At 47.1% G+C, this 16,515-nt stretch overlaps 1 protein-coding gene across 1 annotated transcript in view; it reads right to left on the reverse strand.

Annotated features, from left to right (window-relative positions):
* LOC121570186 (serine/threonine-protein kinase WNK4-like) overlaps positions 1–16,515 on the reverse strand; it is a 116,133-nt gene that overhangs the window by 8,748 nt on the left and 90,870 nt on the right. The window contains exons 13-16 of the mRNA XM_045222339.1: positions 9,326–9,380; positions 5,684–5,832; positions 1,290–2,087; positions 968–1,064 (exon numbers count right to left, since the gene is read on the reverse strand). Coding sequence (XP_045078274.1) covers positions 968–1,064; positions 1,290–2,087; positions 5,684–5,832; positions 9,326–9,380 — 1,099 coding nt within the window. The remainder of the gene's footprint in view (positions 1–967; positions 1,065–1,289; positions 2,088–5,683; positions 5,833–9,325; positions 9,381–16,515) is intronic.

The raw sequence follows: 16,515 nt of genomic DNA on the forward strand, positions 1-16,515 counted from the left end.
TGTTAAAATCCCCGTCTACAATAAATGCAGCCTCAGGATATGTGGTTTCCAGTTTGCATAAGGTCCAGTGAAGTTCTTTGAGGGCCGTCGTGGTATCGGCTTGAGGGGGGATATACACGGCCGTGACTATAACCGAAGAAAATTATCTTGGGAGATAATACGGTCGACATTTGATTGTGAGATATTCTAGGTTGGGTGAACAGAAGGACTCGAGTTCCTCTATGCTCTATGTTACTACAATTACACCATGAGTCGTTAATCATGAAACACACACCTCCGCCCTTCTGCTTCCCGGAGAGATATTTATTCCTGTCTGCGCGATGAACTGAGAACCCATCTGGCTGGACCGATTTCGACAGAATATCCCAAGAGAGCCATGTTTCAGTGAAAGAGTATGTTACAGGCCTTGATGTCTCTCTGGAAAGAAATCCTTGCCCGTAGTTCGTCGACTTTGTTAACCAAAGATTGAAGATTAGTGAGTACAATACTTGGAAGCGGTGGGTGGTGTGCGCGCCTCCTAAGTCGGACCAGCAGGCCGCTCCGAGTGCCTCTCCTCCGCCGGCGATGTTTTGGGTCAGCCGCTGGAATCAGTTCAGTTGCCCTGGGGAGAGCAAACAAAGGATCTGCTTCGGGAAAGTCGTATTCCTGGTCGTAATCCTGGAGTTACCGCCGCTCTGATATCCAATAGTTTTTCCCGGCTGTATGTAATGATGCAAAACACTTTCTGAGCTAATAATGTAAAAAATAATACATAAAAATACAAAATACTGCAAACTAGTCGCGAGGCCGCCATCTTCGTCGGCGCCAGGTACCGTCTACAATTTGTTTAGTGTGCTAACAAGGTCTGTGCCAGCGTCCTCGCCGACCCGTCTCCTACCATCAACAGATTAACAGTAAGCTTAGGTAAGGGCCAGTACAGTACAATACAGAGTAGAAGTAGAGAGGGTAAAGTCACTGTGAATCGTACCTGTGTAACTGGGAGATACTCTGGGCTTGGGAGCACTGGCATTCAGCTCAGGCACCATTGGTCTGGACATTGGTGTGGTTGAGCTAAACGATGATAACTTGGGAAAAGAGGAAGGAAACATGTAATCAACATTATTAAGAAAATGAATCCCCCCATACATTAGGTTTATTTATCTTTATCATTTTCTTAATAATGTTGATTACATGTTTCCAGTAGGCTTGCAACATCATTTCAGCTATGTTTCAGTGACCAAAAATATTCAGCAAGAATGACATAACTTGTCACGGTCAGACAGTCATGTATGGGCTGGTTAGTAACTTACTGTGCTCTCGGGGCTGTCTGTTGGCGAGGGGGACAGGTCAGACCCTGATGCAGAGCTGGACACATCAGATTGGTCCTGAGGAACCATGTAGGTTCCCTGGGAACTATTCTGTAAATGTCTTAGAGGGCTGTAAGACGCTGTTTGCTGTGACACCATCTGTGGGTTCCTTGGAGGGGTGTTGTAACCCATCATAGAGGGAGATATGTGGTTATGCTGCCAGCTGGGGTGTCTGTTTTGAGAGTACACAGACCCAGACCCATCCCTCTGTATCTGTGGTGGAGTGTCTGGGCCCTGGTAGACACTGTGCTGCTGCCCTTGGCCAGGCATCCCACCCTGGGGGTAGGGGACCTCCACTGGAGCTGTCTGGTAGTGGGGAGAGTAGACGGACGGGTAGCCCGACTGGGGGTGGGTTAGCTGGGGGTGGAAGCCTGCTATGGAGGGCATCCCTTGGTTGGCCAGGCTGTTGGTGGGGATGAAGGAGTGGGCCATGCTCATCGCCATGGAGATCACGTTGGCCAGGGAGAAGAGGGGCTGTGTGTGGGAAGGCCACAAGTTGGGGTGCTGGGGGTAAGCAGAGGGGGACATGGGGTTCCCCTCCCCGCTGTACTCAGAGGGGCTCGGGGCATCAGAGTGTGGGCCGCCGGAGAAGCCTGGGGCTGGGGAGTAAACGGAGGGTAACGTGGGGTTGCTGGCGACCCGTGTGAGGGGAGGATGGGCTGGTTTGGGGGAACCGGGGTTCACTGGATAAAGGAAAGGGAAGTGTGTGTAGCCCATGAAGGGGGGCATGTGGTAGTGCTGCTGGGGGGTGGGGGGTGGGGGGGTGGGGGTGGGGGGCTGGGGCTGGGGGTGGGGCTGGGGGTGGGGCTGGGGGTGGGGGTGGTGCTGGGGGTTTTGCTGGGGGTGGGGGTGCCCTGGGGAGTACATGGAGGCTGGGTGTTGCTGCTGGTAGTGATGAGAACCTGGAAGATAGAAACAAAACACAACAATTTATGTTAGTTATCAAATTCAAGTCACTTTTATTTACTGAGAGGGAACTTCCTATGTGGTGACGGATTGGTAGACACAAATCAACATAACATGACCTAATTTAGAAATACCACTTATATAAAAAGAACACCTTACAAAAACTCAATGTGTTCTTTACAGTGTCCTCACACAAACTCTTATGCCAATGTCTAGAGAACCCCTTAGGTTGTAAAAGAGTGGGAAACGGACTGATCGAACACAGAGACTAGTGAATTATACACTGCTCAAAAAAATTAAGGGAACACTTAAACAACACAATGTAACTCCAAGTCAATCACACTTCTGTGAAATCAAACTGTCCACTTAGGAAGCAACACTGATTGACAATACATTTCACATGATGTTGTGCAAATTGAATAGACAGGTGGAAATTATAGGCAATTAGCAAGACACCCCCAATAAAGGACTGGTTTTGCAGGTGGTGACCACAGACCACTTCTCAGTTCCTATGCTTCCTGGCTGATGTTTTGGTCACTTTTGAATGCTGGCGGTGCTTTCACTCTAGTTGTAGCATGAGACGGAGTCTACAACCCACACAAGTGGCTCAGGTAGTGCAGCTCATCCAGGATGGCACATCAATGCGAGCTGTGGCAAGAAGGTTTGCTGTGTCTGTCAGCGTAGTGTCCAGAGCATGGAGGCGCTACCAGGAGACAGGCCAGTACATCAGGAGACGTGGAGGAGGCCGTAGGAGGGCAACAACCCAGCAGCAGGACTGCTACCTCCGCCTTTGTGCAAGGAGCAGGAGGAGCACTGCCAGAGCCCTGCAAAATGACCTCCAGCAGGCCAAAAATTTGCATGTGTCTGCTCAAACGGTCAGAAACAGACTCCATGAGGGTGGTATGAGGGCCCGACGTCCACAGGTGGGGGTTGTGCTTACAGCCCAACACCGTGCAGGACGTTTGGCATTTGCCAGAGAACACCAAGATTGGCAAATTCGCCACTGGCGCCCTGTGCTCTTCACAGATGAAAGCAGGTTCACACTGAGCACATGTGACAGACGTGACAGAGTCTGGAGACGCCGTGGAGAACGTTCCGCTGCCTGCAACATCCTCCAGCATGACCGGTTTGGCGGTGGGTCAGTCATGGTGTGGGGTGGCATTTCTTTGGGGGGCCGCACAGCCCTCCATGTGCTCGCCAGAGGTAGCCTGACTGCCATTAGTTACTGAGATGAGATCCTCAGACCCGTTGTGAGACCATATGCTGGTGCGGTTGGCCCTGGGTTCCTCCTAATGCAAGACAATGCTAGACCTCATGTGGCTGGAGTGTGTCAGCAGTTCCTGCAAGAGGAAGGCATTGATGCTATGGACTGGCCCGCCCGTTCCCCAGACCTGAATCCAATTGAGCACATCTGGGACATCATGTCTCGCTCCATCCACCAACCCCACGTTGCACCACAGACTGTCCAGGAGTTGGCGGATGCTTTAGTCCAGGTCTGGGAGGAGATCCCTCAGGAGACCATCCGCCACCTCATCAGGAGCATGCCCAGGCGTTGTAGGGAGGTCATACAGGCACATGGAGGCCACACACACTACTGAGCCTCATTTTGACTTGTTTTAAGGACATTACATCAAAGTTGGATCAGCCTGTAGTGTGGTTTTACACTTTAATTTTGAGGGTGACTCCAAATCCAGACCTCCATGGGTTGATACATTTGATTTCCATTGATAATTTTTGTGTGATTTTGTTGTCAGCACATTCAACTATGTAAAGAAAAAAGTATTTAATAAGATTATTTCATTCATTCAGATCTAGGATGTGTTATTTTAGTGTTCCCTTTATTTTTTTGAGCAGTGTATTATTCTTGCTCCATCTCGCTCTCCTCAGATTTTGGATTGTTCCTTCTGCCCCACTGCCAAGTGACATCAGATGTTTAGAACATAAATCCCTCATGTGCGGTGGTTTCCATGGCATGAATGGCAGGGTTTTGTCTTACAAAATCACAGTTTAAGAGAGAGCTTTGATGAGATTGTTATTGCATAACAGGCACTGATAGCCAGAGCGGTTGGGCATGTGCTGTTATGTCTGCATCCCAAATGGCATCCAAAATTAGTGCCCTTTGTAGGGAATAGAATGCCATTTGGGATGCAAACAGGGATTTATTTTGGATTAGAAATGTAATGGAGTGAGGAAGGACTAGTTTTGACATTTTAAGAAAGTCTGAAATTGAAAATATCGTGGGATGTGTGCATTTATCACACGTTTTTAGTCAATTTGAGAACCCTACAGTGGAGACTTTAGCCAGGGATGTTGATAACTCCTCAAAGGATTAGTGCGGATGCCATTACACTACCTCATCCATTGATTTTACATTTTACTCAACAATGGCTCTACAGTTATGAACCAACAGGCCTCCTGTCACTGAGGTAAACCAGCCACTGACATGTCAGTCACTGAGGTAAACCAGCCACTAACACGTCAGTCACTGAGGTAAACCAGGCACTAACACGCCAGTCACTGAGGTAAATCAGCCACTAACATGTCAGTCACTGAGGTAAACCAGCCACTAACATGTCAGTCACTGAGGTAAACCGGCCACTAACATGTCAGTCACTGATGTAATCCAGCCACTAACATGTCAATTCAGATATAAATATAGTTTGAGCAACACTCTATAAATGAGGCAGTGCCAGCAGGCATTGTGAAACCGGACTGTGCTGTGGCTGTGTCCAGCAGAGAACAGAGAGACAACAGGGGAAGGAGGGAGGGGGGATATACTTCAGATGGCCACCAAGTCTTTAGCTAGTGGGGTAGAGGGGGAAGTTGTGTGTTCTTTAATTGACGTTAAATGCTTCCATCTCCTGCAGTGAGGGGGAGTGGGATTGTTTGTATGTGTGTCTGTATGTGTGTGTGTGTGTGCTGGCAAACAGATGTAGCAGAGTATCGTACTGTAGTGCTAGCTAGGCTGGGAAAACGTATGCTTCACAGTGACTGCATTCACATCTCGAAAAGAGGCAACAAGCGCCCTTCAGGTGAGGTAATTACCCAAGAGGCCCTGGGGCAAGGCCGGCACGGCACCACTGAAGCACAGACCCGGGCTTTGAGGTGCAGGGAAGGTCAATCGGCACCATGCAAATGTCCTGACAATACTGAGAAAGGGGTCTGAGGAGGGAGGGGTTTTACGACGTTGTCGGGCCCGGTTTGTATTCTTCTCTGCCAAGATGAGGATGCATCCCAAATGGCACCCTATTCCCTTAATAGTGCACTACTTTTGACCAGGCTTTGGTCGTGCCCTATAGGTAATAGGGTGTCATTCAGTCTGCAACAGTCCTCCCTCTGTGGTGAACAGTAAACAATGCTAAGTCTCTTCCCATGGGCCTGTCGGGAGGAGGAGGAGGAGGAGGAGGAGGAGAGGTGGGCTGTTACAGTACGGTACCTGGGGCATTGTGGAAAGACTGGGAGCGTAATAGAGGTCTCCATGCAGGTGAAGTCACGTCTGCTGGGCTGAAGAAGTCTCCTCCACCAGTGGGGCCCGGGGGAGAACCACGCACCCCTACACTGGGGTTAGCCATGCTGAAGTCTGGGAGAACAGACAGACACAGACAGTCAGTCTCAGTCATTGAGATGGACATTGTGATGTCACAGAGGCTGTGTCCTGGAGGGACGTTACATCCCCCTGAGGTGGCTGCAAACACAGACAGCTATGGCTCCATCTGCTGGTATGGTCGGGAACTCCACCCCTCTATGGCCAATCTTCCCACGCAGCTGAAACAAATGAGGAGCTGATGAGCTGAAGGTTTGGGAAGGGAAGAGACACACTGAGGGAGTGTGTGGGGGTGAAGAGACACAGTCTCCAACCTGGGCTCTCGGGAGGACAAGAGTGCTGCACGTCCACTTCCATGAGGAATATAAGGATTTGGAGATACTTACCTTTGGGAAATACTCACCTTTGGATATATGCACCTGTGGAAATACGTGAGAGACATTTGGAAGGACTTTTTGCTGGGTTGGCCACTAGCTGCAACGTGGACTACAGTAAGGCTGGGGGAAAGTTATCTGGGCAGTGAGGATTATGATTTTGGATGTGGAAGAGACATCCCTGAACTGTTAACCCTTAAAGAGCCACAAGAGAACAGAATTTTGTTATATTTTCGTTAATTTCCCAAGACCTATAATAAAATCCTTGTTTTGTTTGAACCTTGTCTCCTTGCACTACTTGAGCAATCCCGCTGAAAGCTGTGTAGCCTCTCGTGACGTCACAGATGGTGGAGAATACGGGCACGCTCAAGCGTTAATAGTGCATGTCAGAGGAGGGATACCGAAGGTTTGATCACCCAGTTTTCCAAGTTGGCCGTAGTCTCCCCACGACTGAAATGGAGGACATATTGAAAGCCCTTGTTGCTGGCCAGCAAGCCCAGATGCAAGCAAACGTGGCTCTCTTGGAGGAGCAAAAAGAAAGCCAACCTTCTGAAGGCAGAGGAATTGCAGTTGCAGAGACAGAGGGTGGTCCAAAATACCCGCCCAATAAAGGCAAGTGACTTTATATCTAAGATGGGAGCTACCGATGACATTGAGGCATACCTGCATGCATTTGAGGCCACGGCCACTAGGGAAGCCTGGCCCAAGCAACAGTGGGTTGGTCTGTTAGCCCCCTTTCTAACCGGGAATCGCTGAATGCTGTCCGGGACCTGGGCCCTGACCAGGTTACTGACTATGATGCCCTGAAGTCTGAGATCCTCAGCAGATATGGACTCACAAAGTTTGGTATGGCCCAGCGCTTTCACGGCTGGACCTTCCAACCAGACCAACCTCCTCGGGCGCAGATGCATGAACTTGTCCGAATCGCAAGGAAATGGCTGGATCCGCAGAGGAATACAGCAGCGGCGGTGGTGGAGGCCGTTGTGGTGGATCGTTACCTACGCGCCCTGCCTTATGAGGCAAAACGGTTCATCAGTCAACAGGCCTTGACCACGGCTGATCTGACCGTGGAAGCTGTGGAAAAGTACCAGGCCACAGCGGAGATGCTGAATGCTTCCAGAAAAAAGACCCCAGGAGTGCGGCCCCACCACAAATGGGAAGAACCCGTCCAAAGGACCCCAAGGTCTCGAACCCAGCCACGTCAGGAACTTATCCCGGCCCAGGGGGAGCCAGAAACCAGGCGGGTCCAAGAAGAGTACACCAGGAGGGGGAAACTCGACAGTGTTACCGGGTGTGGGGAGATGGGACATATCTCCTGGCAGTGTGGGAAACCAGCCGATGAACCTATGCCCACTGCGGAGTCCTCCAGCTCAGCACCCACACACCGGTTTGGCCTCGCTCTTGGGAGTCGTAGATGGCGGCCCAGATCGACCCCCCACCTGCCCGGTAACTGTGAATCACCATGATGTGGAGGCCTTACTGGATTCTGGTAGCCGGGCCACCCTGGTGCGTAATGATTTGGTGGGCCCAACGTGTCTGACCCCGGGGAAAGTCCTCCCAGTTTCCTGTGTCCATGGGGACACCAGAGAATACCCCATTACTGAACTTACAATGACCAGCACACGGGGAACCATACACACGACGGCGGGGGTGGTTGATTCCCTCCCGTCCCTGTCCTAATTGGACGAGACTGCCCAGCCTTTTACCCACTCTGGAGAGAGTCTCAGGAGAGGATAACCCGAGTACCTCGGAAACGGAGAGGCAAGACTCATCCTGGGAAGGCTCCGGTGCAATCCTCCGAATTACTCACTCCCGCCCGGGCTCTGATAGGGATGGCAGGTGCCCAGCCGAGCGCACAGAGACGGAGCTACAGAATCTGGACAAAGAACTGTCTGGGCTGAAGGGGACCGCTGAGAGGTATCGTTTGTTAAAGCAACAGTTAGACATGAAGACAGAAGAGTTAGATATCCTCCAGGCTAAACTCCAACAGAGCTCCTTCCATAAGCAACAGGAGGAGCTGGAGAGGCTGCGCAGGACCATCGAGGAGTGTGAGGAGACCCTGCGAGTAGTAAGGGAGGTCCAGAAGAAGGCAGAGGAGAAGTACAAGGTGTTGGAGAACAAGATGAAGAATGCGGAGGCAGAGAGAGAGAAGGAACTGAAAGCTGCTCAACAGAAGCTAAACTCTGCTAAAACCAAGGGGCTGTCTTCAGTAAGAAACTCAAGGAGAGACAACAGGAGGCTGAGTCCCTGGTCCTAGAGGTGGAGGAGTTGAAGAGAGAGCAGGCTGGCAAGCACCACGGCAATGCGGGACGCCCTCTCCCGGCGTGATGCCTTCTTCGCTCTTACCCCGACGAGGACGTCGGTCCCGAGGAGGGGATGTGTGATGTCACGAGAGGCTGTGTCCTGGAGGGACGTTACATCCCCCTGAGGTGGCTGCAAACACAGACAGCTATGGCTCCATCTGCTGGTATGGTCGGGAACTCCCACCCCTCTATGGCCAATCTTCCCACGCAGCTGAAAAAAATGAGGAGCTGATGAGCTGAAGGTTTGGGAAGGGAAGAGACACACTGAGGGGTGTGTGGGGGTGAAGAGACACAGTCTCCAACCTGGGCTCTCGGGAGGACAAGAGTGCTGCACGTCCACTTCCATGAGGGAATATAAGGATTTGGAGATACTTACCTTTGGGAAATACTCACCTTTGGATATATGCACCTGTGGAAATACGTGAGAGACATTTGGAAGGACTTTTTGCTGGGTTGGCCACTAGCTGCAACGTGGACTACAGTAAGGCTGGGGGAAAGTTATCTGGGGGGGAGTGAGAATTATGATTTTGGATGTGGAAGAGACATCCCTGAACTGTTAACCCTTAAAGAGCCACAAGCGAACAGAATTTTGTTATATTTTCGTTAATTTCCCAAGACCTATAATAAAATCCTTGTTTTGTTTGAACCTTGTCTCCTTGCACTACTTGAGCAATCCCGCTGAAAGCTGTGTAGCCTCTCGTGACGTCACAACATGCACAGTGGCAAGAAAATACATGTCTATTTACCATACAAACCATAGTTAACATACAGTAGGTGTAGTGAGGCTGAATATGAATAGAGACCAAGCAGCACAAGATGATACTTGGAAGAACTGAGGTTTCATTATCTTACCTGGTAGAGAGAAGGAAGAGTGTGTCTGCTCCAGAATGTAACTGTGGAGATTAGGCTGGAAGAGAGGACCCAGATATACACAGTGAGTTAGAGATTGATGTCTGTGGAGATTAGGCTGGAAGAGAGGACCCAGATATACACAGTGAGTTAGAGATTGATGTCTGTGGAGATAAGGCTGGAAGAGAGGACCCAGATATACACAGTGAGTTAGAGATTGATGTCTGTGGAGATTAGGCTGGAAGAGAGGACCCAGATATACACAGTGAGTTAGAGATTGATGTCTGTGGAGATTAGGCTGGAAGAGAGGACCCAAATATACACAGTGAGTTAGAGATTGATGTCTGTGGAGATAAGGCTGGAAGAGAGGACCCAGATATACACAGTGAGTTAGAGATTGATGTCTGTGGAGATAAGGCTGGAAGAGAGGACCCAGATATACACAGTGAGTTAGAGATTGATGTCTGTGGAGATTAGGCTGGAAGAGAGGACCCAGATATACACAGTGAGTTAGAGATTGATGTCTGTGGAGATAAGGCTGGAAGAGAGAACCCAGATATACACAGTGAGTTAGAGATTGATGTCTGTGGAGATAAGGCTGGAAGAGAGGACCCAGATATACACAGTGAGTTAGAGATTGATGTCTGTGGAGATTAGGCTGGAAGAGAGGACACAGATATACACAGTGAGTTAGAGATTGATGTCTGTGGAGATAAGGCTGGAAGAGAGGACCCAGATATACACAGTGAGTTAGAGATTGATGTCTATGGAGATTAGGCTGGAAGAGAGGACCCAGATATACACAGAGTGTTAGAGATTGTCTGGTACTTTCTTATCCTTTTTAGCCAGTAGTTCTGAAAGTAGCGCTCACGTGCCAAAAGTGGTCCCCGAAAATTGCGTACTACATCACACATGAGCAGCTATGTGCACCACGTCATTTCTCTCTCCCTCTCTCGCTCTGCTGTGTGTGCATCTTGCTAGCTGTCACTCAAATGGTGAGGGGCTGAAGCTCATTGGCTAGAACTCGAATTGCTAGGGGGGTGGCCCAAGTGGGGGAAAATGTAAGGAAAATGGCGCAGCACAGCTTCCAGAGAAACGGACTCTTTCAAACTAATTGAGGAAAGACAGTAATTCTGCTCATATATTATGCATGCATGAACTACACATTGACACATCCAGCCCAAAGCGAGAGGTTAAAAAAATACTTAGTAGTCACCAAAGTTCCAGAGCATTTCTTTAATAAACATAAACATAGGACATAAACCCAATGGGTTTGCTGTGAGAAGTCAGCTGCATTTAGCCAGGGTCATTTTAATGATGAGACCGATTTGAATAACGACCCATTAAGACAATCATTAAGACCTATTTAGTGTTCCCATTACTTCGCTTTGGTCTAAATCTTTTAAACACCATAATCTGAACTAATAACTAATTCTAACCCCTCCTAAACAGGAAATAAACCGTCTAGAGTCACAGATTTGTCTTACTTCCTTGAATTACTGGACTGTAATGAGAACATACATGTCCAGGGGTCCTCTCCTATCCTGTCTTCCATGAGGAGTTTAATATCAACAAATAACTTCAGAACCCATCTGAGATGCTGTTAAGAATAGAAGCAGCTACTCTTCCTGGGGTCCATCAAAATTAAAGCAGTTATACAATTTTAAAAACAATACAATACATTCACAACAGATTTCACAACACATTGTGTTCGCTCAGGCCCCTACTCAACTACCACATATCTACAAAATAAAATATATGTGTACATTTGTGTATGGTGCGTATGTTATCGTGTGTGTGTATGCATGTGTCTGTGCCTATGTTTGTGTTGCTTCACAGTCCCCGCTGTTCCATAAGGTGTATTTGTATCAGTTTTTTATATCACATTTTACTGCTTGCATCAGTTACCTGATGTGGAATAGAGTTCCATGTAGTCATGGCTCTATGTAGTACTGTGCACCTCCCATAGTCTGTTCTGGACTTGGGGACTGTGAAGAGACCTCTGTTGGCATGTCTTGTGGGGTAAGCATGGGTGTCCGAACTGTGTGCCAGTAGTTCAAACAGTAGCTCGGTGCATTCAATACCTCTCACAAATACAAGTAGTGATGAAGTCAATCTCTCCTCCACTTTGAGCCAGGAGAGAGTGAATGTTAGCTCTCTGTGTACATCCAAGGGCCAGCCATGCTGCCCTGTTCTCAGCCAATTGCAATTTCCCTAAATCCCTCTTTGTGGCACCTGACCACACGACTGAACAGTAGTCCAGGTGTGACAAAAATAGGGCCAGTAGGACCTGCCTTGTTGATAATGCTGTTAAGAAGGCAGAGCAGCGCTTTATTATGGACAGACTTCTCCCCATTTTAGCTACTGTTGTATAAATATGTTTTGACCATGACAGTTTGCAATCCAGGGTTACTCCAAGCAGTCTAGTCACCTCATCTTGCTACATTTCCACATTATTCATAACAAGATTTAGTTGAGGTTTAGGGTTTAGTGAATGATTTGTCCCAAATACAATGCTTTTAGTTTTAGAAATATTTAAGACTAACTTATTCCTTGCCACCCATTCTGAAACTAACTGTAGTTCTTTGTTAAGTATTGCAGTCATTTCAGTCGCGGTAGTAGCTGACGTGTATAGTGTTGAGTCATCCGCATACATAGACACACTGGCTTTACTCATGTCGTTAGTAAAGATTGAAAAAGATAAGGGGCCTAGACAGCTGCCCTGGGGAATTCCTGATTCTATCTGGATTATGTTGGAGAGGCTTCCATTAAAGAACACGCTCTGTGTTCTGTTAGACAGATAACTCTTTATTCACAATATAGCAGGGGGTGTAAAGCCATAACACATACGTTTTTCCAGCAGCAGACTATGATCGATAATGTCAAAAGCCGCACTGAAGTCTAACAAAACAGCCCCCACAATCTTTTTATCATACATTTATCTCAGCCAATCATCAGTTAATTGTGTAAGTGCTGTGCTGTGCTTGTTGATAGTCTTTCCCTATAAGCATGCTGAAAGTCTGTTGTCAATTTGTTTACTGTAAAGCATTGTAAAAAAAAAAATCAAAACGTTTACTAAGGGTTGGTAACAGGCTGATTGGTCGGCTATTTGAGCCAGTAAAGGGGGCTTTACTATTCTTAGGTAGCGGAATTACTTTTGCTTCCCTCCAGGCCTGAGGTCACACACTTTCTAGTAGGCTTAAATTGAAGATATGGCAAATAGGAGTGGGAATATCGTTCGCTAATATCCTCAGTAATTTTCCATCCAAGTTGTCAGACCCCGGTGGCTTGTCATTGTTGATAGACAACAATACTTTTTCACCACTGCCACACTTACTTTACGTAATTCAAAATGATAACGCTTGTCTTTCATAATTTGGTCAGATATACTTGGATGTGTAGTGTCAGCGTTTGTTACTGGCATGTCATGCCTAAATTTGCTAATCTTGCCAATGAAAAAATATTTAAAGTAGTTGGCAATATCAGTGGGTTTTGTGATGAATGAGCCATCTGATTCAATGAAGCTGAGTTTGCCTTTTTGCCGAACATTTCATTTAAGGTGCTCCAAAGCTTTTTACTATCATTCTTTATGTCATTTGTCTTTGATTCATAGTTTAGTTTCTTCTTTTTAATTCAGTTAGTCACATGATTTCTCAATTTGCAGTACGTTTGCCAATCGGTTGTGCAGCCAGACCTATTTGCCATACCTTTTACCTCATCCCTCTCAACCATATATATTTTTTTAATTCCTCATCAATCCACAGGGATTTAACAGTTTTTACAGTCATTTTCTTAATGGGTGCATGCTTATTGGTAACTGGGATATGCAATTTCATGAATGTGTCAGGTGCTCCTCATTACACACCACGGACCAACAACAACATAGGAATCACTACAAAACGTATTGTATGACCTCTTATACACCATATTAGGCCCAGCCCTTGGAACTTTGGTTTTCCTAGATATGGCTACTATATTGTGATCACTACATCCGATGGATTTGGATACTGCTTTAAAGCAAATTTCTGCAGCATTAGTAAAGATGTGATCAACACATGTTGATGATTTCATTCCTGTGCTGTTTGGAACTACCCTGGTAGGTTGACTGATAATCTGAACCAGGTTGCGGGCACTAGTTACTGTATGAAGCTTTCTCTTGAGTGGGCAGCCTGACAAAAGCCAGTCAATATTTAAAATCACCCAGAAAATATACCTCTCTGTTGATATCACATACATTATCAAGAATTTCACGCATGTTATCCAGATACTGGCTGTTAGTACTTGGTGGTCTATAGCAGCTTCCCACCAGAATGGGCTTTAAGTGAGGCAGATGAACCTGTAGCCATATTACATTTTAGTAATTTAGCAGACACTCTTATCCAGAGCGACTTACAGTCAGTGAGTGCATACATTTTCATTCTGGCCCCCCGTGGGAAACGAACCCACAACCCTGGCGTTGCAAGTGCCATGCTCTACCAACTGAGCTACAGGGGAATTATTACTTCAACAGTATTTAACGTGAGATCCTCTCTAAGCTTTACAGGAATGTGGTTCTGTCTTTTATGTAGATGTTATAACCATGTATTGCTACCACTGTGTCATTAAAGGTATTATCTAAGTGAGTTTCAGAGATTGTCAGAATATGAATGTCATCATACTGTTATTTTATTTTACTTCTGCTCTTTTTTTCTCAACACTTTTTTTGTTGTTGTTTTATTTTTACTTTTTTTGTTTAAAAGAAATGCACTGTTGGTTAAGGGCTGTAAGTAAGCATTTCACTGTAATGTCTGCACCTGTTGTATTCGGTGCATGTGGCCAATACAATTTGATTTGATTTGATTTGATCTGTTACTATAAATTATTTATTTAATGAACCTTGTTTCTTAAGCAACATATGTTAACCTGGGCTATTTTTAGCACTTTTCTGGGATGTTTGACTGTTTTCATTTCTTTACTGGGAAGCCTAGCAGAGGTAGACATGCCGTGTTACTTATGTTAGTGCAGGGTGAGACTTCCTACTAGGGCACACCGCCTCAGTGCTAACAGTAGAACTCTGGTTTATAGGCACATGATTACTGCATACAATAGCTGTGGGATCAGCAGAGGCATTGGGGGAAGTAAGAGGGACATACATTAGGTTACTTACATTGTGTCTTCCGACGCCCCTGGGATAATGTACATTTGCTGAAGCATTATGACAACTCAGCGACACAATGGTAGGGATTAACACCCACAGAGCTGCAATAGTCTCGTAGCCAGTTATGGAGGGCTAAAAGTCTGCTGAACCGTTCAATGCCACGATTTAGGGAGAGCAGAGGGACAGATATTATAGGGGGTTTGTTGGTGTCAAGTAGTGACCCAATCAGTTCTTTAAAATCCATCTTCAGGTGTTATGAGCTGCCCTTCATAATGTTATTGAATCCCACATGAACTGTGATAGACTCAATTTCATGATGCAGGTTTAAAATGTTTGGGAGCAGCTTATTGATGTCCTGTACTCATGCTCCTGGATAGCACAACGTTTTTGATCCAGGGACTGAGACATTTGTCACCACTGAACTGCTCAATACAACGTCCGGAGATGGTAGATGGGATGGAGAAACCCGCCCATTCCTATCCCTCACACAATTCGTTGAACCTTTCACGAGAAGCAGGATAGCATACGACGCTGCTCCCATTGATAGGACCAGACATCCCACAGCAAGCAGTGCCCCATCAGATCCAGAGAGGGGTAAAGGAGCCAAACTCAACGACGAAGCTGCTGCTGGAGTCAGCGTAATGGAGTCAGCACCGCCGTCGCAGACACAGGCAATACCAGCGATGAAGGCGCAGGTAGATCAGGCACCAGTGCAGCGAAGCTATTCCTTATGTCAATCTGCTATGAACCTCTCGCAGTTACTCCCATCTGCTTAGCAGCATGCCGCTGCCTTCGGATTCCATGACTTGTGACATGGGACTAGCACTGATTGGAACATTCTTCTTGCTGTTCTCCGTCTACTTCACTACAGGATGGAGGAGTAACTGTGAGAGGTTCATAGCAGATTGACATAAGGAATAGCTTCGCTGCACAGTGCAAATGACAAGGCGGGGAAACATCCATCAGGCTCGAGCGGCGTCCAGCCATAGGAGTTGAGAACGAGAAAGCACCAATTTGTGTTTTCCCTATAAATTTGCGCAGAATTTAGATTTGTTTGCTAAGCATAGCCACCTCATTCCTGTAATCCTCCACTAGCAAACAATTGCCGCATTGGAAATCCGGATTGTCAATATTGTCCCAGACAAGAGCATAATAAACACAGCTTCTACAGCGTTGGAAATGTTTGTTAGCTATTCCAGGTGAAGCGGGCTCCATTGCAACCTAGCTAGCTAGCTAGTTGATAGCAGGTGTTGACACAGGTATCTGAGTTTGTGAGTTCCGAAGTTTTCGGCGTTGAGTTGGTGTCTCCCGACAGCAGTGTGCCTGTAGCTCCACCCCGGTGTTATAAATTCCTCAATGTGTAACGTTAGCTCCGTTCTCTCCATAAAAAGCATGACTTTTATCAGGCTGAGCATCCAGCTACGAGTGTCATCTCTCGCCACAGACAGGTTCAGAAACGCCGCAGCAAAAGCCAACGGCGATGTCTGACGCCTCCCCGGGGGACACACAAATAGTCCAAATAGTCCAGAAACGTATAAGGCCATATGGGGTCTCAGTTAGAGATGTGGTCGGGTCAACAGCCTGTTTTCAATCAGGTCCTGGTCCGGAGCCAGTTAGGAGAGATTTCCAGGATAAGGAGTTACCGGTCCTCCCGACCCACATGAAACAACACATTGTTCTCCACTATAGACATCCTAGATCCGTTTACTGGAAGGCACAGCACAGCAGACATGTTGTGTTCTGGGGATAGGAACATGTCCTGGCAGTACAGAGTATTCTCTCCTGGCTGCCCCTATCTAGGTACATGTGCTTCCCAAATGGCACCCTATTCTATACACTGCACTACTTTTGACCAGAGCCCTAAACCCAAAAGTAGTGCACTATAAAGGGAATAGGGTGCCATGTGGGATGTAGCCCCTTTCTCAGTGAACCACCAGAGGGTGGGAGAGGAAAGAGGGAGGCCTGTTGGTTGGTTCCACTAATGACATCATAGGATTTCTATGAAGGTTAAAGAGCTTTTTAGTACCACCATGTCCTGATTACAGTGTTACTCATA

The sequence above is a fragment of the Coregonus clupeaformis genome, chromosome 1 (assembly GCF_020615455.1).
Source record: "Coregonus clupeaformis isolate EN_2021a chromosome 1, ASM2061545v1, whole genome shotgun sequence".
In the NCBI taxonomy this organism is placed as follows: Eukaryota; Metazoa; Chordata; class Actinopteri; order Salmoniformes; family Salmonidae; genus Coregonus; species Coregonus clupeaformis.